The sequence below is a fragment of the Daphnia pulex genome, chromosome 12 (genome assembly GCF_021134715.1).
Source record: "Daphnia pulex isolate KAP4 chromosome 12, ASM2113471v1".
NCBI classification, from domain to species: Eukaryota; Metazoa; Arthropoda; class Branchiopoda; order Diplostraca; family Daphniidae; genus Daphnia; species Daphnia pulex.
In genome coordinates, this window is record NC_060028.1 from 7752041 (window position 1) to 7767675 (window position 15635).

The 15635-nt window shown below is 36.3% G+C and overlaps 5 protein-coding genes across 16 annotated transcripts; 1 reads left to right on the forward strand and 4 right to left on the reverse strand.

Moving 5' to 3' along the window:
- Positions 1 to 429: 429 nt before the first annotated feature.
- LOC124210025 (alpha-tocopherol transfer protein-like) lies at positions 430 to 2862 on the reverse strand. 2 transcript variants are annotated; one of them, XM_046608297.1, is made up of 10 exons: positions 2844 to 2862; positions 2525 to 2631; positions 2398 to 2461; positions 1880 to 1975; positions 1726 to 1814; positions 1508 to 1658; positions 1235 to 1428; positions 1046 to 1156; positions 748 to 940; positions 430 to 661 (listed from the first exon to the last, which is right to left on the reverse strand). In XM_046608297.1, exons 3-9 carry the CDS (start codon positions 2414 to 2416, stop codon positions 779 to 781), a joined length of 822 nt encoding a protein of 273 aa, XP_046464253.1. In that variant the 5' UTR covers positions 2417 to 2461; positions 2525 to 2631; positions 2844 to 2862; the 3' UTR covers positions 430 to 661; positions 748 to 778. The 2 variants fall into 2 exon arrangements, with proteins under 2 accessions (XP_046464253.1, XP_046464252.1); XM_046608296.1 differs by having other exon boundaries at positions 430 to 940; positions 2525 to 2603.
- LOC124210026 (alpha-tocopherol transfer protein-like) lies at positions 2610 to 5374 on the reverse strand. Of its 4 annotated transcripts, none has more exons than XM_046608302.1 (8): positions 5226 to 5374; positions 4338 to 4438; positions 4190 to 4278; positions 3978 to 4128; positions 3725 to 3918; positions 3550 to 3660; positions 3322 to 3485; positions 2610 to 2915 (listed from the first exon to the last, which is right to left on the reverse strand). In XM_046608302.1, exons 2-7 carry the CDS (start codon positions 4408 to 4410, stop codon positions 3324 to 3326), a joined length of 780 nt encoding a protein of 259 aa, XP_046464258.1. In that variant the 5' UTR covers positions 4411 to 4438; positions 5226 to 5374; the 3' UTR covers positions 2610 to 2915; positions 3322 to 3323. The 4 variants fall into 4 exon arrangements, with proteins under 4 accessions (XP_046464258.1, XP_046464255.1, XP_046464254.1 ...); XM_046608299.1 differs by lacking the exon at positions 2610 to 2915 and adding an exon at positions 4712 to 4809 and having other exon boundaries at positions 3074 to 3485; positions 5226 to 5362; XM_046608298.1 differs by lacking the exon at positions 2610 to 2915 and having other exon boundaries at positions 3074 to 3485.
- Positions 5375 to 5592: 218 nt separating this feature from the next.
- Positions 5593 to 9655, reverse strand: LOC124210022. Of its 8 annotated transcripts, none has more exons than XR_006881122.1 (12): positions 9436 to 9578; positions 8863 to 9125; positions 8457 to 8602; positions 8183 to 8393; positions 8012 to 8125; positions 7828 to 7940; positions 7112 to 7750; positions 6962 to 7046; positions 6802 to 6892; positions 6238 to 6337; positions 5910 to 6012; positions 5593 to 5697 (listed from the first exon to the last, which is right to left on the reverse strand). XR_006881122.1 is itself a non-coding variant. In XM_046608294.1 (10 exons), the coding sequence occupies exons 2-10, from the start codon at positions 8965 to 8967 to the stop codon at positions 6324 to 6326; spliced, it is 1518 nt and encodes a 505-aa protein (XP_046464250.1). In that variant the 5' UTR covers positions 8968 to 9125; positions 9436 to 9578; the 3' UTR covers positions 6072 to 6323. The 8 variants fall into 8 exon arrangements, 6 of the variants coding, with proteins under 6 accessions (XP_046464250.1, XP_046464248.1, XP_046464247.1 ...); XR_006881121.1 differs by having other exon boundaries at positions 6204 to 6337; XM_046608294.1 differs by lacking the exons at positions 5593 to 5697; positions 5910 to 6012 and having other exon boundaries at positions 6072 to 6337.
- A 384-nt stretch (positions 9656 to 10039) lies between these two features.
- On the forward strand, positions 10040 to 12247 carry LOC124210023 (Golgi pH regulator-like). Its single transcript, XM_046608295.1, has 9 exons — positions 10040 to 10156; positions 10240 to 10403; positions 10467 to 10573; positions 10641 to 10875; positions 10977 to 11179; positions 11241 to 11343; positions 11410 to 11488; positions 11562 to 11813; positions 11892 to 12247. Exons 1-9 carry the CDS (start codon positions 10115 to 10117, stop codon positions 12105 to 12107), a joined length of 1401 nt encoding a protein of 466 aa, XP_046464251.1. The 5' UTR covers positions 10040 to 10114; the 3' UTR covers positions 12108 to 12247.
- On the reverse strand, positions 12179 to 15634 carry LOC124210021 (histone acetyltransferase KAT2A-like). Its single transcript, XM_046608288.1, has 13 exons — positions 15282 to 15634; positions 14888 to 15166; positions 14669 to 14806; positions 14480 to 14613; positions 14116 to 14408; positions 13959 to 14049; positions 13752 to 13896; positions 13476 to 13681; positions 13185 to 13405; positions 12966 to 13126; positions 12674 to 12895; positions 12523 to 12613; positions 12179 to 12462 (listed from the first exon to the last, which is right to left on the reverse strand). Exons 1-13 carry the CDS (start codon positions 15444 to 15446, stop codon positions 12269 to 12271), a joined length of 2340 nt encoding a protein of 779 aa, XP_046464244.1. The 5' UTR covers positions 15447 to 15634; the 3' UTR covers positions 12179 to 12268.
- Between the last annotated feature and the right edge of the window lies 1 nt (position 15635).

The following is a 15635-nucleotide window of genomic DNA, read 5'->3' on the forward strand; positions in this document are numbered from 1 at the left end:
ACCATCTAATGAGACAATCGCCAACTAAACCAGCCGCACCTTTTAGAAACCCTTTCGGGTATTATTGATCCAAAGGTAAGCGTGTGGCGAAACTTACTCGCATGTTAATTTACTTATATCTCTGCATTAATCTGTAATCGTTGAAAGACGTTGAAAGAAATCCTTCGGGTAATTTGTCCGCTCGCGATTTCTATCGGAGACCGACAGCGACATGCTTTAATCGCTGAAAAATTTCCATTGAAAATATGGAAGGCTAACCTAATGATCTTTACAACTAACCAACTAACTGATCAACTTTCCACGTAGCGCCACAAAAAATCTCGATGGCCGACGCCAGTGGCGTTTTTAATGCGGAACAAAATTCAGTTGTTTCAGATTTTAAAAAATGATTGTAATGTAGGCCAAGTCGCATTGTAAAAATTCGTTAAGTAGACGTCTTATCTTGGGTTTCTATTGATGTAATCACTATAAATTTAGGAGATACAATAAGATTGCTAGCGCGGAAATTTGAAACCAAAACCATATGTTTCTGGTAACAGATAATGCGCACGGACTATACGGCAGCGCAGGTAGAAATGAACAAATGAAATCCGGAAATCCGCGAAGAAATCCGTTGACAAAAAAGGAGAATTGCAAAATATGAGAGAAAAGACGGTGTTGTCTATACATGAGTTGAAACACGTGCGAAAATAGTGGCAAAATTAAAACTACGCTAGAAAGGCGAAAAATTGATGAATTAAACAATACTTGATTTAGATTCGAGGAAGCTTGCGTATTACTAGTTGAAACAGTCGAATATTTTGGAGTAATTCTCTTCAAAGAAGACATTAGAAAAATGCATTGTTTCCATGTTTTTTAGACAGCCATTGTAACTGCTGGGCAGGCAGGCAGGGTCTATGTGTTGATGCATTGTCGCGTAGCTGTCACCATGAAAGAACAACTGAAAATACAATTTTAAATGTTCTATTAATACGTAATATAGTGGAACAAGTATTAGGTTAAGTCGCATTATTATTGATCAATTTAAAAAATCTTAACTACCAACCCGATTCCGAATTTTGTTTGATAGAAAAGGCCAGAATAGAGTCAAAAGGATTTTTACGATCCGTGGCTCATGAAGGACATGAATTCCTTTCAAACGAATAGGAAACACGTTCTGCGTTGGTAATTAGTTTGAATGATATAGTTTTCATATGAATCTTGTGGGAACTTGCTTTAATTTAATTCCACCCACCTGTACGGTTTCAGCAATAACTTTGATCAGTGGCGGGGTAAACTGTCTTAAATGTTGAAGTGCGAAATCCTTAACATCGATGATGGCGACTATTCCATTAGTTTGAGTTTCAGTCTCAGAAACCATTCTTTGAAAACAAAATACGACAGCAGACATGATATCTTCCAAACTGCAAGAACGAAGATCCCATTTGCCTTAAGATAAACGAAAAAAAAATTAACATCAATAAATTCAATATTTACTGAAAAAATTAAAAGTCAGTTTTTGAAATACGTAGGTTTAATATTAAAATCCGACTCCCATTTTTCTCGCGGTACGGAGAAGAAAGAAAAATGCCCATATCGAGAACATTTTTAACTCGCGCCGGCCGCATATCGGTGTAGAATTGCGGATAATTCTTCGTCATTCTCAAGTAATTGTTCAGCTTTTAGAAAAATTTAAACGTTAGTTAAATTAAAGTTGCAGTTTCTCAAAGTTAACTTGTATTTTACCAGTTTTACAGCTCGGCTCAGGTCATTCTTTCGGGCGTTAATGAAGCACATAAGCAGTTCATCACTCATCGACAGGTTGATGTTGAATTCTATGACAGAGTTATTAGTAGATACGTACTACAAGAAAACATTTCAACTGTGATATTCAACTAACCTTTGATCAGCAGGCGGAACTTGGCAACGAGTTCTTTGTTGATATGAGTTTGGGATGATATTTTTTTGTTCATTTCGATTACAGTCACAATATAATCTGCGATTTTTAATATAATGAAATCCTCAATAGATTAGTTTAAATTTGTTACTATGAAATCCTTTAAGGACATGAAATGCAGCCTGTTCACTTCAAAGACTGAAGCTATAATAAAAAGCGCGTTCTGAGTTCCATGGGCACAACCCCAGGCAACTGCAGCTACTCTTTATAGGCCTTCACTGCCTGCGAGATGGTAAGGCAGGTCAAGGACAAATATGTTCGTTTGCGAGAAAACTAGGTCAAAATATGCTTTTACTTAGCACGAAATAAAGAAGCACCCCTTAGCCAGCTCAAAGAGCAACTCACCATATACTTATATGTAGTCTATACTGATAAAGAGATAACATCTATTTTTGAAAGCAATTTACATTTTTTTAAAATTTTCCTAATGAAGTTTTCTGAGAAAATACAAAAGTACTCACTGCTTTTCGTTAAATCCATGAATTCATTTGAAAATCGTCCAATTCAAGGTGGGATTCGGGTTATCTGTCATGGTTAATTCCAAGGTTTTCAGTAAAGTTTTCGTTAATAGTTGTTAGTTTTTGTTACCTTAAGCGACAAGTTCAGGGCTGAATTATTTTGTTATCGACAAACACGATACGATATGATGTAATAACATCATCGATGACTGCTCAGAATCAGGGAAAGGAATATCACTACTGGCACAACCAGCGATAGTTTGATAACAGACGCATGCAAAAACAGCAAAACACGCAAACTCTTCACAGAATACGGACTCATCTGATCTTCTCTCTTATTAATTAGTCTTAACCCCCCGACGCAACTAGACAAAACTCGTAATCGACACAATAAATCACGGGTACGAGGAAGCTAATATTACAATGGAAACGAATAATATTATACATACGCATGCCGTATAATTATTGGACCGCCTCTTGAGTCGTGTGTTAGCCGGAATCGAATTTTCCGCACAATATATCTATGTAATAATTCAGATACGACCACCAACACGGAAGATCCATCAAGCTTGAAAAAAAAATTATCAGTTGTTTGATCTTACGTTACTTTTACACAATGCTGTTAAAATTATTCGCTTTGCATTTGAATAACGTTTAACGAGGAAAAAATTACCCGATGTATACATCGCAGCCCACTGTAATTTTTTTTTACAAATTTTACACAAAACAATAAAAAATAATCATCATAAAAACACTAGCGTGAAAAAAAGCGGCACAGACGCATGACATAAAGATACGAGTATTAAACTAGTGGGCACGACAAAATACGTAATTCTAAGAATTTAGAATTAGAAGATTTAGAATAAGAATTTTTTGATATTAATAGCATCCAATCTCACACATTTTTAAGCGCCCTTACGGCCTTACCTCTAGTTAAAACAATCGAATAATTTCGAGTAATCCTTTTCAGGGAAGACATTAGAAAAATGCATGGTTTCCATCGGTTTCAGGCAGCCGTCGTAATTGCTGGGCAAGGAAGCAGGATCAATCTGCTTGTGTAATGTTGTGTAGCTGTGGCCATGAAAAAACAACTGAAAATAAAAATGTAGTTGTTAGATAGTTTTAGGGATTCGCCGTTAAAAAGAGAAAACTAACTCGATTGCGAATTTTGTTAGACAAAAAAGGCCAAAACATGGCAACTAGGATTTTGAGGATCCGAGGTTCATTGAGAATATGAATTCCTTGCAAACGAATAGGAAACACGTCCTAGAGATGAAAAGTCAAATATTTTATAGTCCAAGTATTTATTGAGAAATTAATTTCCAAATACCTGTACGGTGTCAGCTATCGTTTTGATCAACGACGGAGTAAACTGCTTCACTTTGTAAAGTGTAAAATCCTTGAAATCCAGGATTACAACAATGCCATTAGTCTGAGTTTCAATCTCGGACATCATTCTTTGAAAACAAAAGACGACAGTACGAAAGACGTCTTCCAAACAACAAATGCGAGGATCCCAATTGCCTTGAAAGAATTTTAGAAATTAAAGCTCTTAAAAAAAAGAAAATAAACTTGTCAAATACTTAGGTCAACTATAAATACACGACGACCATTTTGCTCTCGTTGGGGTGACGCAAGAACAAGACCCATGTCGAGCACTTGTTTGGCGCGCGCCGGTCGCAACTCAGTTAGAAGTTCTGGGTAATTCTTCGTCATTCTGATGTAATTGTTCAACTGTAAGGGCATTTTTAAAAGGTTTTAAAAACTTATCCACTCTAAGAATTTATAGTTTTACCAATCTCATAGAACGATTCACGTCGTACTTGCGAGCGTGAATGAAGCACATAAGCAATTCGTCACTCATCGATAAGTTAATGTTAGATTCTGTAAAAATGTAACAGAGTGAGTAAGTAAAAACATGTCACAACAACACATTACAGTACCTTCAATGAGTAGACGGAAATTTCCGACAAGTTCTTTATCGATGTGAGTTAAAGATGTAATGTTGTTGTTCATTTTCGATTGACGTAGTCGCTGCGATCACCTTTTAAAAATAAAATACAGTTGCAATGAAAATTCATACAGGAATTCAAACGGAATAACATAACACAGTGCGATCCGATTAAACTTACGTCGACGAATTTTTACTTTCTAGTTTCTAGTTTGAACAACACGAAACAACTAAAGCTAGTTGAAATTTCAGTATTTGGCTGCCTGGTTATTACGTACCTGTGCCTGTCGTGGTAATACTGATGCGTGTGAATCTTTCTTTTTAAGAATAGGAGTGAAAACGGAGTAAGGGTGATCATTTTCTTACCTTGAATTAGGTTATACCTTGACCAAAAGGAAAAGTTTTGGACTAAAGAGAAATAATCTGATCGCTTCTGGAGGCCAAGCTAGGGACGTGGTTAAAGCCTTTTGTTTTTTTTCGTAAAAAAACAGAGGTAGATAAGGTGGGGTAAGAATTTTGAAAATAAAAAATAAGAAATAGCTCAGAGAAAATGAAGTGTGTTTTATAGGTAGAGTAACGTAGCCCGCCCATTCGCGCAAATGTCAAACGTTATGCGATTTAACTATTGTAGTCTACAAATGTATGAGCATGAATTTTATGGTTAAAAAGGAAGGCGCTAAGAAAAAGCTGCTTAAACGAAATGAATCGCGCTGCGTCAGCAAACAAAGCGCAACAAGCTAGTTAACCTGTGCTCTAACACACATTATAATTATTTTGAATTTTTTACTAGTTCTTTTATTCTACTTATTATACTACTGTTACACTCTCTTATTTTCATATCTTGGATCTTGGAAACAGCAATGAAAAAGAGTAGAAGTACCTTATTAATTAAACATTAATAATTAAACTGATCAGAGATCAGTCACTAGCAAATACTTTTCTCACTTCCCTAGAGCTGGAACAAAGTCGATTAACACTTCTCTGTTGATCGACTTGTCAAGTACTAGCTCCTTTATCCATTTACTGTATTTTCATTTGATTTTTAGTATGAGAATTGAGCGCTAACTGACCCAAATATTAGCGAGCAAAGGGCGCGTGCTCTTTGGATAAAGCAGGATCTTGGGGTCAATATTATGTAGAGCAAGCAGAAAGCTCTTTCGGTTGGCCTATTTATCCTCTGTTATTAATACTTATTAAGGAAGTGTATCTAAAACCAAAAATTTTAATTAAGAAAAAAAAACTGTTACTTAAAATAGAACTGGGCAGCCTTTGTTGACCATTACTGCATCCAATCTGTTTCAAATTTCGCGCAGCAAAGTCCAAAAGGATCTTGAAATAAGTGACAAATCCATCTGTGATAACAAAAACGAAATGATAATAAAATACGAAAAAATACTAAATCGCTTTCAGATTTTGTTAAACGACATAAGAAGATTACTATAGTTTTCTTGCCAAGCAGTGCGAAGAAGTGTAAGTTTTCATCCCAATTATAAAATACCACTGAACGAATATCTATGATTTTTATTAAGTGACATTAGCTATGCTAGAAAAAGCTGTCACATACGTATGCGGTGTCGGTGAGTCGGTGACCTTATTCCAAGCATAAAATAGAGCTGGGCGATGAAGGAAATCGAGAAGAGCTTGGGTGCATTGCATAACCTAGCAAACTAAAAAAAAAAAAAAAAAAAAAACTATGAACAGCAAGTGATCACGTGGTGTGCCAAATTTTGGAAGTCAGCAATCAAGATAACTAAATAGACTTTGAATATCAACCCATTCCATCGTCTGCTGTCTCTTATCACCATCTCTACACGTGCACAGCTATTTCATATTCATAGACGGTGGGAAACGCTAGTACCAAATTTCCTTTTTGTTTTACTACCCCAACGCACCACGTAGTTCCTTCTTCAACAGCTCCTGTTGCCATCCACTGGGGCTTTAGAGTGGAAAAATCCGCCTTCCATACCATATTTGCAGCTCAGCAGAAAATATCTGTGGGAATAATATCGAGTGAAAGCACTTTAATTTATTCATTACTTTCGACACTCATTTTGTAACAGAATATGCTCTCTTTCTTTGTGTCTCTGAAAAAAGAATAAAAAAGGGGAAAAGTAAGGAATCCTTAGGAGTAACGGGGATAACAAACAATGTTATTTAGTGGACAATATTCCAACGGATCGTTCACTTAACTAGAGTTGGTGGAATAACGCATACAACTTAAGCCTTTTTTTCAATTTAACCAACAATACCAACTGAGGATACTGCAACGTGTTCCTTCTTGCAATCCATATGACTGATAGCGTCACATACAGCTAAGCCGTCACATACAAAACCAAATACTGTTGAGGTACGGCTGTGCTCAACCTTATCTTCTCCTAAACGGACACAAAAATCTGTAGCTACAATGCTACACTGGGACTTCATGAAATCGCGCTTGAGCCTAAAGAATACAGCACCTCGTATTTTCTTCAACGGAGACGCATCTGCCATGTACAGTGTTTCGGGTCCCGGTACTCTGCCACCCATTATGTACGTCTTTGGTTTAGCCTGTACATTTGCGAAAAAAAAATTTTATTAACTAATTTGACGGGTCATTTTAAAAGGAGTGTTGATTACATCGTAAATGATAGTCCCTTGATACGAGACTGCGCTTTTCGCCAGACAACTTGCGACGAATCTCTGGCACATAACCGGGGCAACACTAAAATACAAATCAGACAATAATTTTAAAAAATGTTCTATGCTTTCAACTGGAGTAATACTTACTCTGGTCGAAGTTCAATTACGACACTACCGTATTCTTTACCGTTGACGGCTAGAACAAAGAAGGCCTTTTTATTGAAAAGCGGCTGTATCGGTATAGATGGGACGAGACAAGTATTCCCATGTGGTTTTTCCGTGCGGCGAACTGAATTTCGGGATACAGAATCATCTTGCTTGGGAGGACGAACATTTGGCTGCAGTTTCCTAATAGGTTTCTCTACGGGATGACTGGAATCATGATTTCGAACAAAATTGGACGTTTTTGCTTCTGGCAACGAGTTTCGTTCTCCCCTGCCATTTCTTCCAGTTGATTGGTTCTTTGATTTACTTGATTCAGCTTCGGTTCTAGCCACTGGCGGATTCTTTCTTTCTTTCGATGCGATTTCCGCCTTGTTCGTATTCTTCTTTAGTTCCTGATCGGTACAGTGGGCAGAGTTAGTCCGTTGTCCGTCTTGGTTACCAGATAGGGCCAAAAAGGCCAGAGTAGTTAAAAGGTATGAATCGTAACTGCTGGCAGCTTCCGAAGGAAAATTGATCAGAGCTGAATCAAAAAGAGGGGCGGCAAACTTTTCTCCCTTGGAAGTCTTAATATCCATAGAGACAACGGCGTTTTTCAAAGAAGAAAAAGCGGCCAACTTATTCCTATCAAAATCGTAATTTTTTTTTTTAGTATGAAACATAATACGTATACATGCATGATCACAGCAAGAAATAGTTACCCAGTTTTAACGGCCTTGGCTTTCGATTCAACAATTAATTTATTATACAACTGAAATAAATTGTGAAGTTTTTCGGAAGTTCGTTGCTGGTCATTCAGGTGAACGGCTACTTCCTGCATTGAAATGTAAATGATGTAAATAATATATCATCTTTGGTATGATCTTTAAATTCAATGAAGCGAACCGATAAAGTATTTGCAAGTTTTTCCATTTGCCAATCATTTTTTTTTCGTCGATTACGTATTTGTTGCTCTAAGGCTTGAAGTGCAGTCTCAGCGGCCTTCAAAGCCGAATCGGCCTATTAGAAGAATTTTTAGTTGAACCGGTAAATTCCTAGATGAATAATAACATTAACCTCTTGATGTTTGCTAAGCGCACCATTCCACTGACTCTTGCACGTGACTAACAGCGTCTTAAGGTGTATCTCAGCTATTTCTCTCCCATCTTCAGTGTCCAAATTATAGGTTTCGTGATTCTCAGGATGACTATCTGCTCCTTTTTTAAAAGTCACGTAGCAAGAAGAACACCAATAATAGCTGCCTGTCTCAACTTTTTCATTTGATGACCTTAGAGAAATCGCAATAATTTTCTTTACTAAATTCGTTGGAAAAATTGTAATGAGTACATACCCGATAGCTGACGAAGCGCTTGGGTCCTTCATTTGATCTAATATGTAGAAATTTGTCTTGAGCGCTTCATCCAGCGATTGCGAGTTGACGTTAGTAGCTTCTAAGCAAGTTGGACAATTTATGACTGTTTTTGTCTTCTGGTGCTTCTAGATAGAAATAATCACATCGTTAATTACTATAAACGCTACGTTTTTAAGTAAAACGCTTTGCAGCAATATCTTAATTGTTAACAAGGATAATTATTATTGGATTTGAGGTTTATAAAATAGAGATGATCTGTGTGCTGTGGGATTTTAAGCAAATCACCATATTAAAAAAAAACCAAAACTTTTTTAGCTACGACAATCATACAAAAAAAAATAGGCTGAATTCAAACACTTTGAGTAAATTAATATTTTGTACTTACTTGTAGGCATTCAAGGCAGAATGAATGGAAGCACATTAAAAATTTGGGCCTCCGTTTCATAAAATCATAATCTTGAAGGCATAAATCACATTTTGATGTTGTCATCTTTTATGTATTTTTGCCAATAATAGTCAGTGATCTTTTAGTCAAAGATGGAATATGATTTGTCTGGAATCAAATTTTTTAAGATGTGACACCTGTTGAGGTTGAGGCCAGATGATTTAAGTTATTAGTGCTGGTTCACCTGGTTGATACACCTTGCCCTGGGGATTACAAATTATGAGCAGACACAAATAATTAATAAAATAATGAAATAGAATAGGTGCAAAAAATTATCACTGGTTGCTATGATAACAAGGATATAATTTTTGTAATGCAAATCCAAGATGACAGGATGGTGGCACGAGAGTGACATTTTTTTTTACCATGCTTTAACAAAGTCAAGTGGTAAGTGTTAATAATAATAATAGCCTCAGTAATGTGCAAAGCATGGAAACCATATGTGTATGTTTTGACTGCTAAATTGAAAAAAGTTTTTAACCAAATGATGAGAAACTAAACTTATTGCCTAACCTAAATAATGGACAAAACAGTAGCTCAATCCCTATGCAAACTATATTACAACACAACAACACATCCTGGGCTTACAGTTACACTGCAACTGAAAACGTTTGACTAATGACGCGTAATGACTTGAGAAGAATGAAATATGGCTGTCTGCCCCAAAGTCCCTAAGGGCAGGGTGACGGGAAACAGGATGGAGGTTGGGACGTGCAGAATCGAACACATTATTTGCTAACAATACGCTAACTTAATACTTATCGCAAATAAAACAATACGATATTATTCAATTACCATGGCACAGTAAAGACCATAGATAAAGACCACAGATAAAGACAATCGACTTTATCTGTGATGTACAGATACTTAACAAAATTAATCTTTCTACAAAACACACCTTAAAAACAAGATTTTCCGTTGTACTATACAATGTAGTAGGAGACTCAGGTCAAACGTCAGTGTTCAATGGTCAGCAGAATGAAATAATAGTAGATACAGTATATTTTTTGCTCTAAAATCAGAATGCTTCAAGGAAGCAAAGAATCAAATTTCAAATAATTCCGCAAGTCGTCTCACACTTAAAAAACAATTGACATCGCATGCGCGTATACAGCTATAGCTGGTTTAGCCCCTTGGGGTTTACTTTCAAAACATCGTCTACAAAAGACAAATTGTCAAAAAGTCGGGAAAAATGAACGTCGTGGAAGATACAATCGCGATTACCCTTTCAGTGGTAATAAGTTGTGGTTATGTTGTCATGCGTTTGTCTCTTCAAATTTTAACTAAGAATGCGTCTTTTATTCTGGTTCTCGATAGATAATTTTTTTTGCCGGTGGATGGGTTTTTTTTATGAAACAACTCTTCAGGGACTATGAAGTTCATCACCATACCGTTCAATTAATATTTTCAGTAACATTTGCTCTTTCTTGCATTATGTTTGAACTTATTATTTTTGAAATTCTAGGGATATTAGATGCCAGGTATTATAATTTCATCTTTCTAACTTCATAAATCATACTAATAATGATTGCAAATATTTTTAGCTATCGCTTCATATGCTGGAATGTGGTGCTATACACAATGCTAGTATTTGTGATTGTAATTATACCGTTTTATATTGGATACTTTGTGCTCTCAAATATTCGTTTTGGTAAGTACCATATATATCCCTGTAATCTTTCTACATACAGATATTACATATTCTGTTGGTTTACTAGTCAGGAAAGGTCTTGTCAAAATTTTGTCCCTGATAGTTTGGGTTATCTATCTATACCTATTCTGGAAAGTTGGTGATCCCTTTCCAGTAATAAGCAGTTCTAAGAGGAGTCTCCGTTTGCTCTCAATGGAACAAGGCATCTCTCGCATAGGTATTATTGGTGTCACAGTAATGGCCCTTCTTTCTGGCTTTGGTGCTGTGAATTATCCATACACTTCCATGGCAGTATTTATGAGGTAAACTTTATCAAACATATGCTTCTCTAGGCTAATCTCCCACTGTAGTGAAAATGCTGTCCTATTATATAATCTAATTTCAACATAATTATTTATTATAGACCAGTTACTCACACTGACATTCAGATAGTGGAAAGGAAACTGATGCAAACTATGGACATGATCGTTGTTAAGAAAAAGCGAATCGCTCTCATGGAAAGAGACTCCCGAAGTCAAAAGAATAGAAACACTAAAGAGACCAGCACTCTCGGAGTTTGGTCTATGTTGAAAAGTGTAGCTTCTGTTCGAGTCAGTAGTTCCGAAAGTAAGATTTTGGGATTCAAGAAGAAGAGCTATTTTAATTAAACTTCTAAATTTATTACTAGATTTATCGTCTTTAAAATCTGAAGTTTTAGCTCTAGAAGAGCTTAGTCGTCAACTTTTTGTAGAAGCTGTTGATCTTCATACAATGGAAGACAGGCTAGAGTGGTAAAACATTAGGTTTTGTGTGATATTTCTAAAGGTGCAATCCTCATTTTCTCTTTATTATTTCAGGTCTACAACATGGCAAGGAAAGTACTTTAACTTCCTTGGTTATTTTTTCTCAATATACTGCATGTGGAAGATTTTTATTGTAAGTATTGCCCTATCAAATTTTAATGACAGAATTTTAAGAAATCTTGTATAATCTCGTTTTTAATTAACAGAGTACTATTAACATTGTGTTTGATCGAGTTGGTCGAGTAGATCCAGTGACGCGCGGTCTTGAGATTGCCGTACATTGGGTTGGATTGTCGATCGACTTTAACTTTTGGTCTCAACATGTTTCTTTTTTGTTGGTCGGATGCATTGTCGTTACTTCTATTAGGGGGTTACTTTTAACCCTAACCAAATTTTTCTACGCAATCTCAAGCAGCAAGTCATCCAACGTCATTGTTTTACTTCTCGCCCAAATTATGGTAACTATATTACTTTATATGTTAGTTTTTCTGTAATTGAAATGATCAAAGTTTTCTTGCTTTTTGTCAATTTTTAAGGGAATGTATTTCGTATCATCTGTTTTACTAATGCGCATGAACATGCCTGCCGAGTATCGTACCATCATCACTCAAGTGCTTGGAGATCTGCAGTTTTCTTTCTATCATCGATGGTTTGACGTTATCTTTCTTGTCAGTGCTCTGTCATCTATTGCTTTTCTTTATCTCGCTCACAAACAAGCTCCCTCAGCAGACAGTAAACTGAATAACTATTAATTCAATTCTTGAAATGAAAACTAAGCCAAACAGGTGATGCAATGAAAATTTTTCTCAGCTTGTTTCTCATATTGCTTGATATTTATTTTATTTGTCGTCGATTGAGTGCATGTAATATAAATACTTGTGTCAACATTTAACTTCTTATTCGAACGTCAGCTTCATTTATCCCAAAGCCCAGCATCTTTCATTTTCGCTATATAGTATTTTTCGAGTGCGTTGGCGCACTTGCAATATTCCGTGTCAGCCTCATTATAGTGGCGACAATTGGAAAACATGCGTGAAATGTCCGCCATGAAGAGCTTCCGATGGATGTAGTAACGATTTTTTAATCGATCCCCCATGGTCTTCAAATCTACAATGAAACTAAATTAACATCGGAACGTTAATCAATTGAACACAATTGTAAACTTACCCATCGGAAATTTGATGTGGTCGTAATAATCTGGTACTTCCGCTCGATCAACAGGTTTCAAGAAGGGCCAGGAAGAGGCATGACTTCTCACCTATATAGAAAAATGGAATAACATGTTTTCTTCTTTTCATAAAAATTAAAGCAACCAAACCTGATTGAGAACCGAACGTAAAGCTTGATATAATTGCTCTGCATCAAAAGTCTCTTCGATTAGACGCTTAGATCCGTAGCCATTGGATGGTCGCCAGCCCGTCAATTTCAGTCCGGGAATACTGTCAATAGGAATCTCTCGAACACCATCTTTAAAGCAATTGAGACCTGGATGAACTTGGCTAATTTCTTGCTGCTTCATTTCAATTAGATGTTTGACAATCTAAAAATTAAAAAAAAAAAAAACAATTAAGAAAGGAACAATAATGTTGGATATTAAATCTGGGTAAGACCTCTTTCTGCTTTCGAATGATTGCGGTAAACTCTGTGTAAATAATACGGGGATTTAACTCGCATCCCATTAGAGTTGCTCCTTCGTAGTCCTTGATGTAACCGTTATAAACGGACTTTGGAAGCTTTATTTCTTTACTAAACCCTTGTTTCTTGAAATAACCTGCACATCACACTGCATTAGGAAAATTATTTGAAAATAAAAAATTTTGTTTGCTCACCAATGGCGTATTCGTCGGCAAAGGTAAGAAAGTGAAGTACATTGTGTTTGATATGGTAATCCTTAATGTGATTCATCAAGTGAGTTCCGTACCCTTTAACCTGCTCTGAGGAGGTAACGGCACAGAATACGATCTCGGTGAAACCTTGGATGGGGAACATTCGAAAACAGATACCACCGATTGGTCGACCATCTTTGATCAACGCCAAAGTCCGATGCTTGCTACACGTAAATTGGATAACATTTGTAACTTTGGTGATTTAAAGTATAAGAGACAAAATTTAGGACTCACCAATCGAAAACCAACCGTGTGATGTATTCTTTCGGCATTCGTGGTAATTGATGCGAAAAAACATTTTGTAACCCAACCAACCATGACATGGTTTGTTTGGATACGGTCTGAGTAAGAGAATTTCCCACTACGTGAAAGGATATCAAACCACGACGTTCTTCCTGTTTTGCCGCTTCGTCTCTTGGTGCATTTTCTGGGAAGACGCTCTGGAAAACCAAAATAAAGCTCTGTTTAGAAGAGCTTAATTCTTTACACGTAAGAAATTTGTTGGCTTACTTCGGGACCAAGCATCTTTTTGGGGTCATTAATTACGGCAAGAATTGTGGCGACAGTTTCTTCAGATATGTCATGATCCAAACGTACCCTTTTCGCATCACCTTCCACACTAGGTTCGCTGTCAACTTGCCGCTTTAACAAGTTCCTAATTAAAATTGAAAATTATTTCCATGTAGACATAGGGTGGACATGAAGTTTCGACATTACTTTTCTACATCTTTGGAAATTGATCTGACAATCCCGCTGTTTGTCAAACGATGGAAGGTTGCTTCGTTGCTGGACTGGGTTACATTTTCCTCTAATATCAAGAATTATCAAGAATTAGATTAAACATTAATAAGTTGGAAAGCAATGAAATAAATACCTTTGATGTTCTCCTGTTGATTTGGGAGTCGATGAACATACGACGGATCCCACACAGGCGATGCATCATTTCCTAGTTCCATTTCCATGTCTGCCAAGAACTTCGGAAAATTATTTATGATCATATCCCGTCGTTCGGGTGGCAGTCGGTCTTTCTCGGCTAAGAAACGATCCATGAGCTGTCGCTGCACGGTGGAATAGACCAGTCGAAGAAAGGACCGACCAAAAATAGCACTAGTTTCATATTGCGGTAGGGAGTCGCAATAGCTCGGAACATTGCAATAGCATAACCACCTGCCAGAGTGTAATATTTTTAAGTTAAAAATAAAATTTCAAAAGCTAATTTAAACTGAAAATAGGTTTACCTCGTGTAACTAATTCGATACACGGAGAGGTCAGCTTGTGGATAATGTTGTTTCCACTGAGTAGGGGTTTCCAATTTCCAGTGATTTAAACAGTGGATAAACATTTTGGCAAGATCACACATTTTTTGAAACTCCTATGAACACAATAAATTTAATTTAATGTTTTAAAGGATAACTTTGATTTCTTACCTTGGGGATTTGTTGACTGTATTTGAACATGACAAAATTAGTAACACCCTTGCTAATACTTAGTTTTTCAAAGGGTGGAGAGCCTAAAGGCCCTTCTACAACTGGTTTTGTCATCTGCATTATACATTTCCTCAAGAGCTATATTCCAAAAAAATAAGAAAATTTAAGAAAACATTTTTATAATACTTGTTTCACTAAAATGATTTCAAATGTTATTACTTTAAAAAGGCAAAAGTAGACTTGTTTGTTGTCTGGATCTTCTTCCTTGTTAACACAGACAAATAAATTTTCTATGTCCACTACCAGACTTAAAAGTTGGTTTAGTTCTTCATTACTGGAATTTATCAAGTGAGATACATGATCTGAAAGGTTATGTGAACAACTGCGGCATGGATCAGTTAAATTTGCTGATGGAAGAACCACATTTATTCCTGTATTGTTGACATTTGGTGGTGTAGTAGGATTTTTCCATCCATTGCATTTGCAATTTTCATCAAACTGAAAAAATAATTATGGAGAAATGTCTCAGTTAAGTGGTTCTTCATTATAAAAATAAAAATAATCTTAAGAAATAAAGCATGTTCATTATAGAACATTGAAAATGAAAACCCACCTTGCAACTTGAATAAACAGCTAGCTTTTCCAATTTCTTAGGATGTGGCCATTCACGAACCTGCTGCTTCCGCAGTTGAATTTTTTGAATGTTGTTCATACGATTCGTACCAACGCCAGCAGCTGAGTTGTTATTTGCCGCAACTGGGTTAGAAGTGTCAGTCATATTGGAAATGTTTTTATTCTTGAAATTCACGGGAAACCAAAATCTGATATCCTTTCTTGTAGTTGTACATCACTTTTAGTGAACGTCATAAATATACTAACTGAACTCAGAAGTACGCAATTAGGGGAATTACGGGGATTTCTAGCAGAAATCCAGGCGCGTCGCGAAAATTTTTGTTTACCCCCGGTG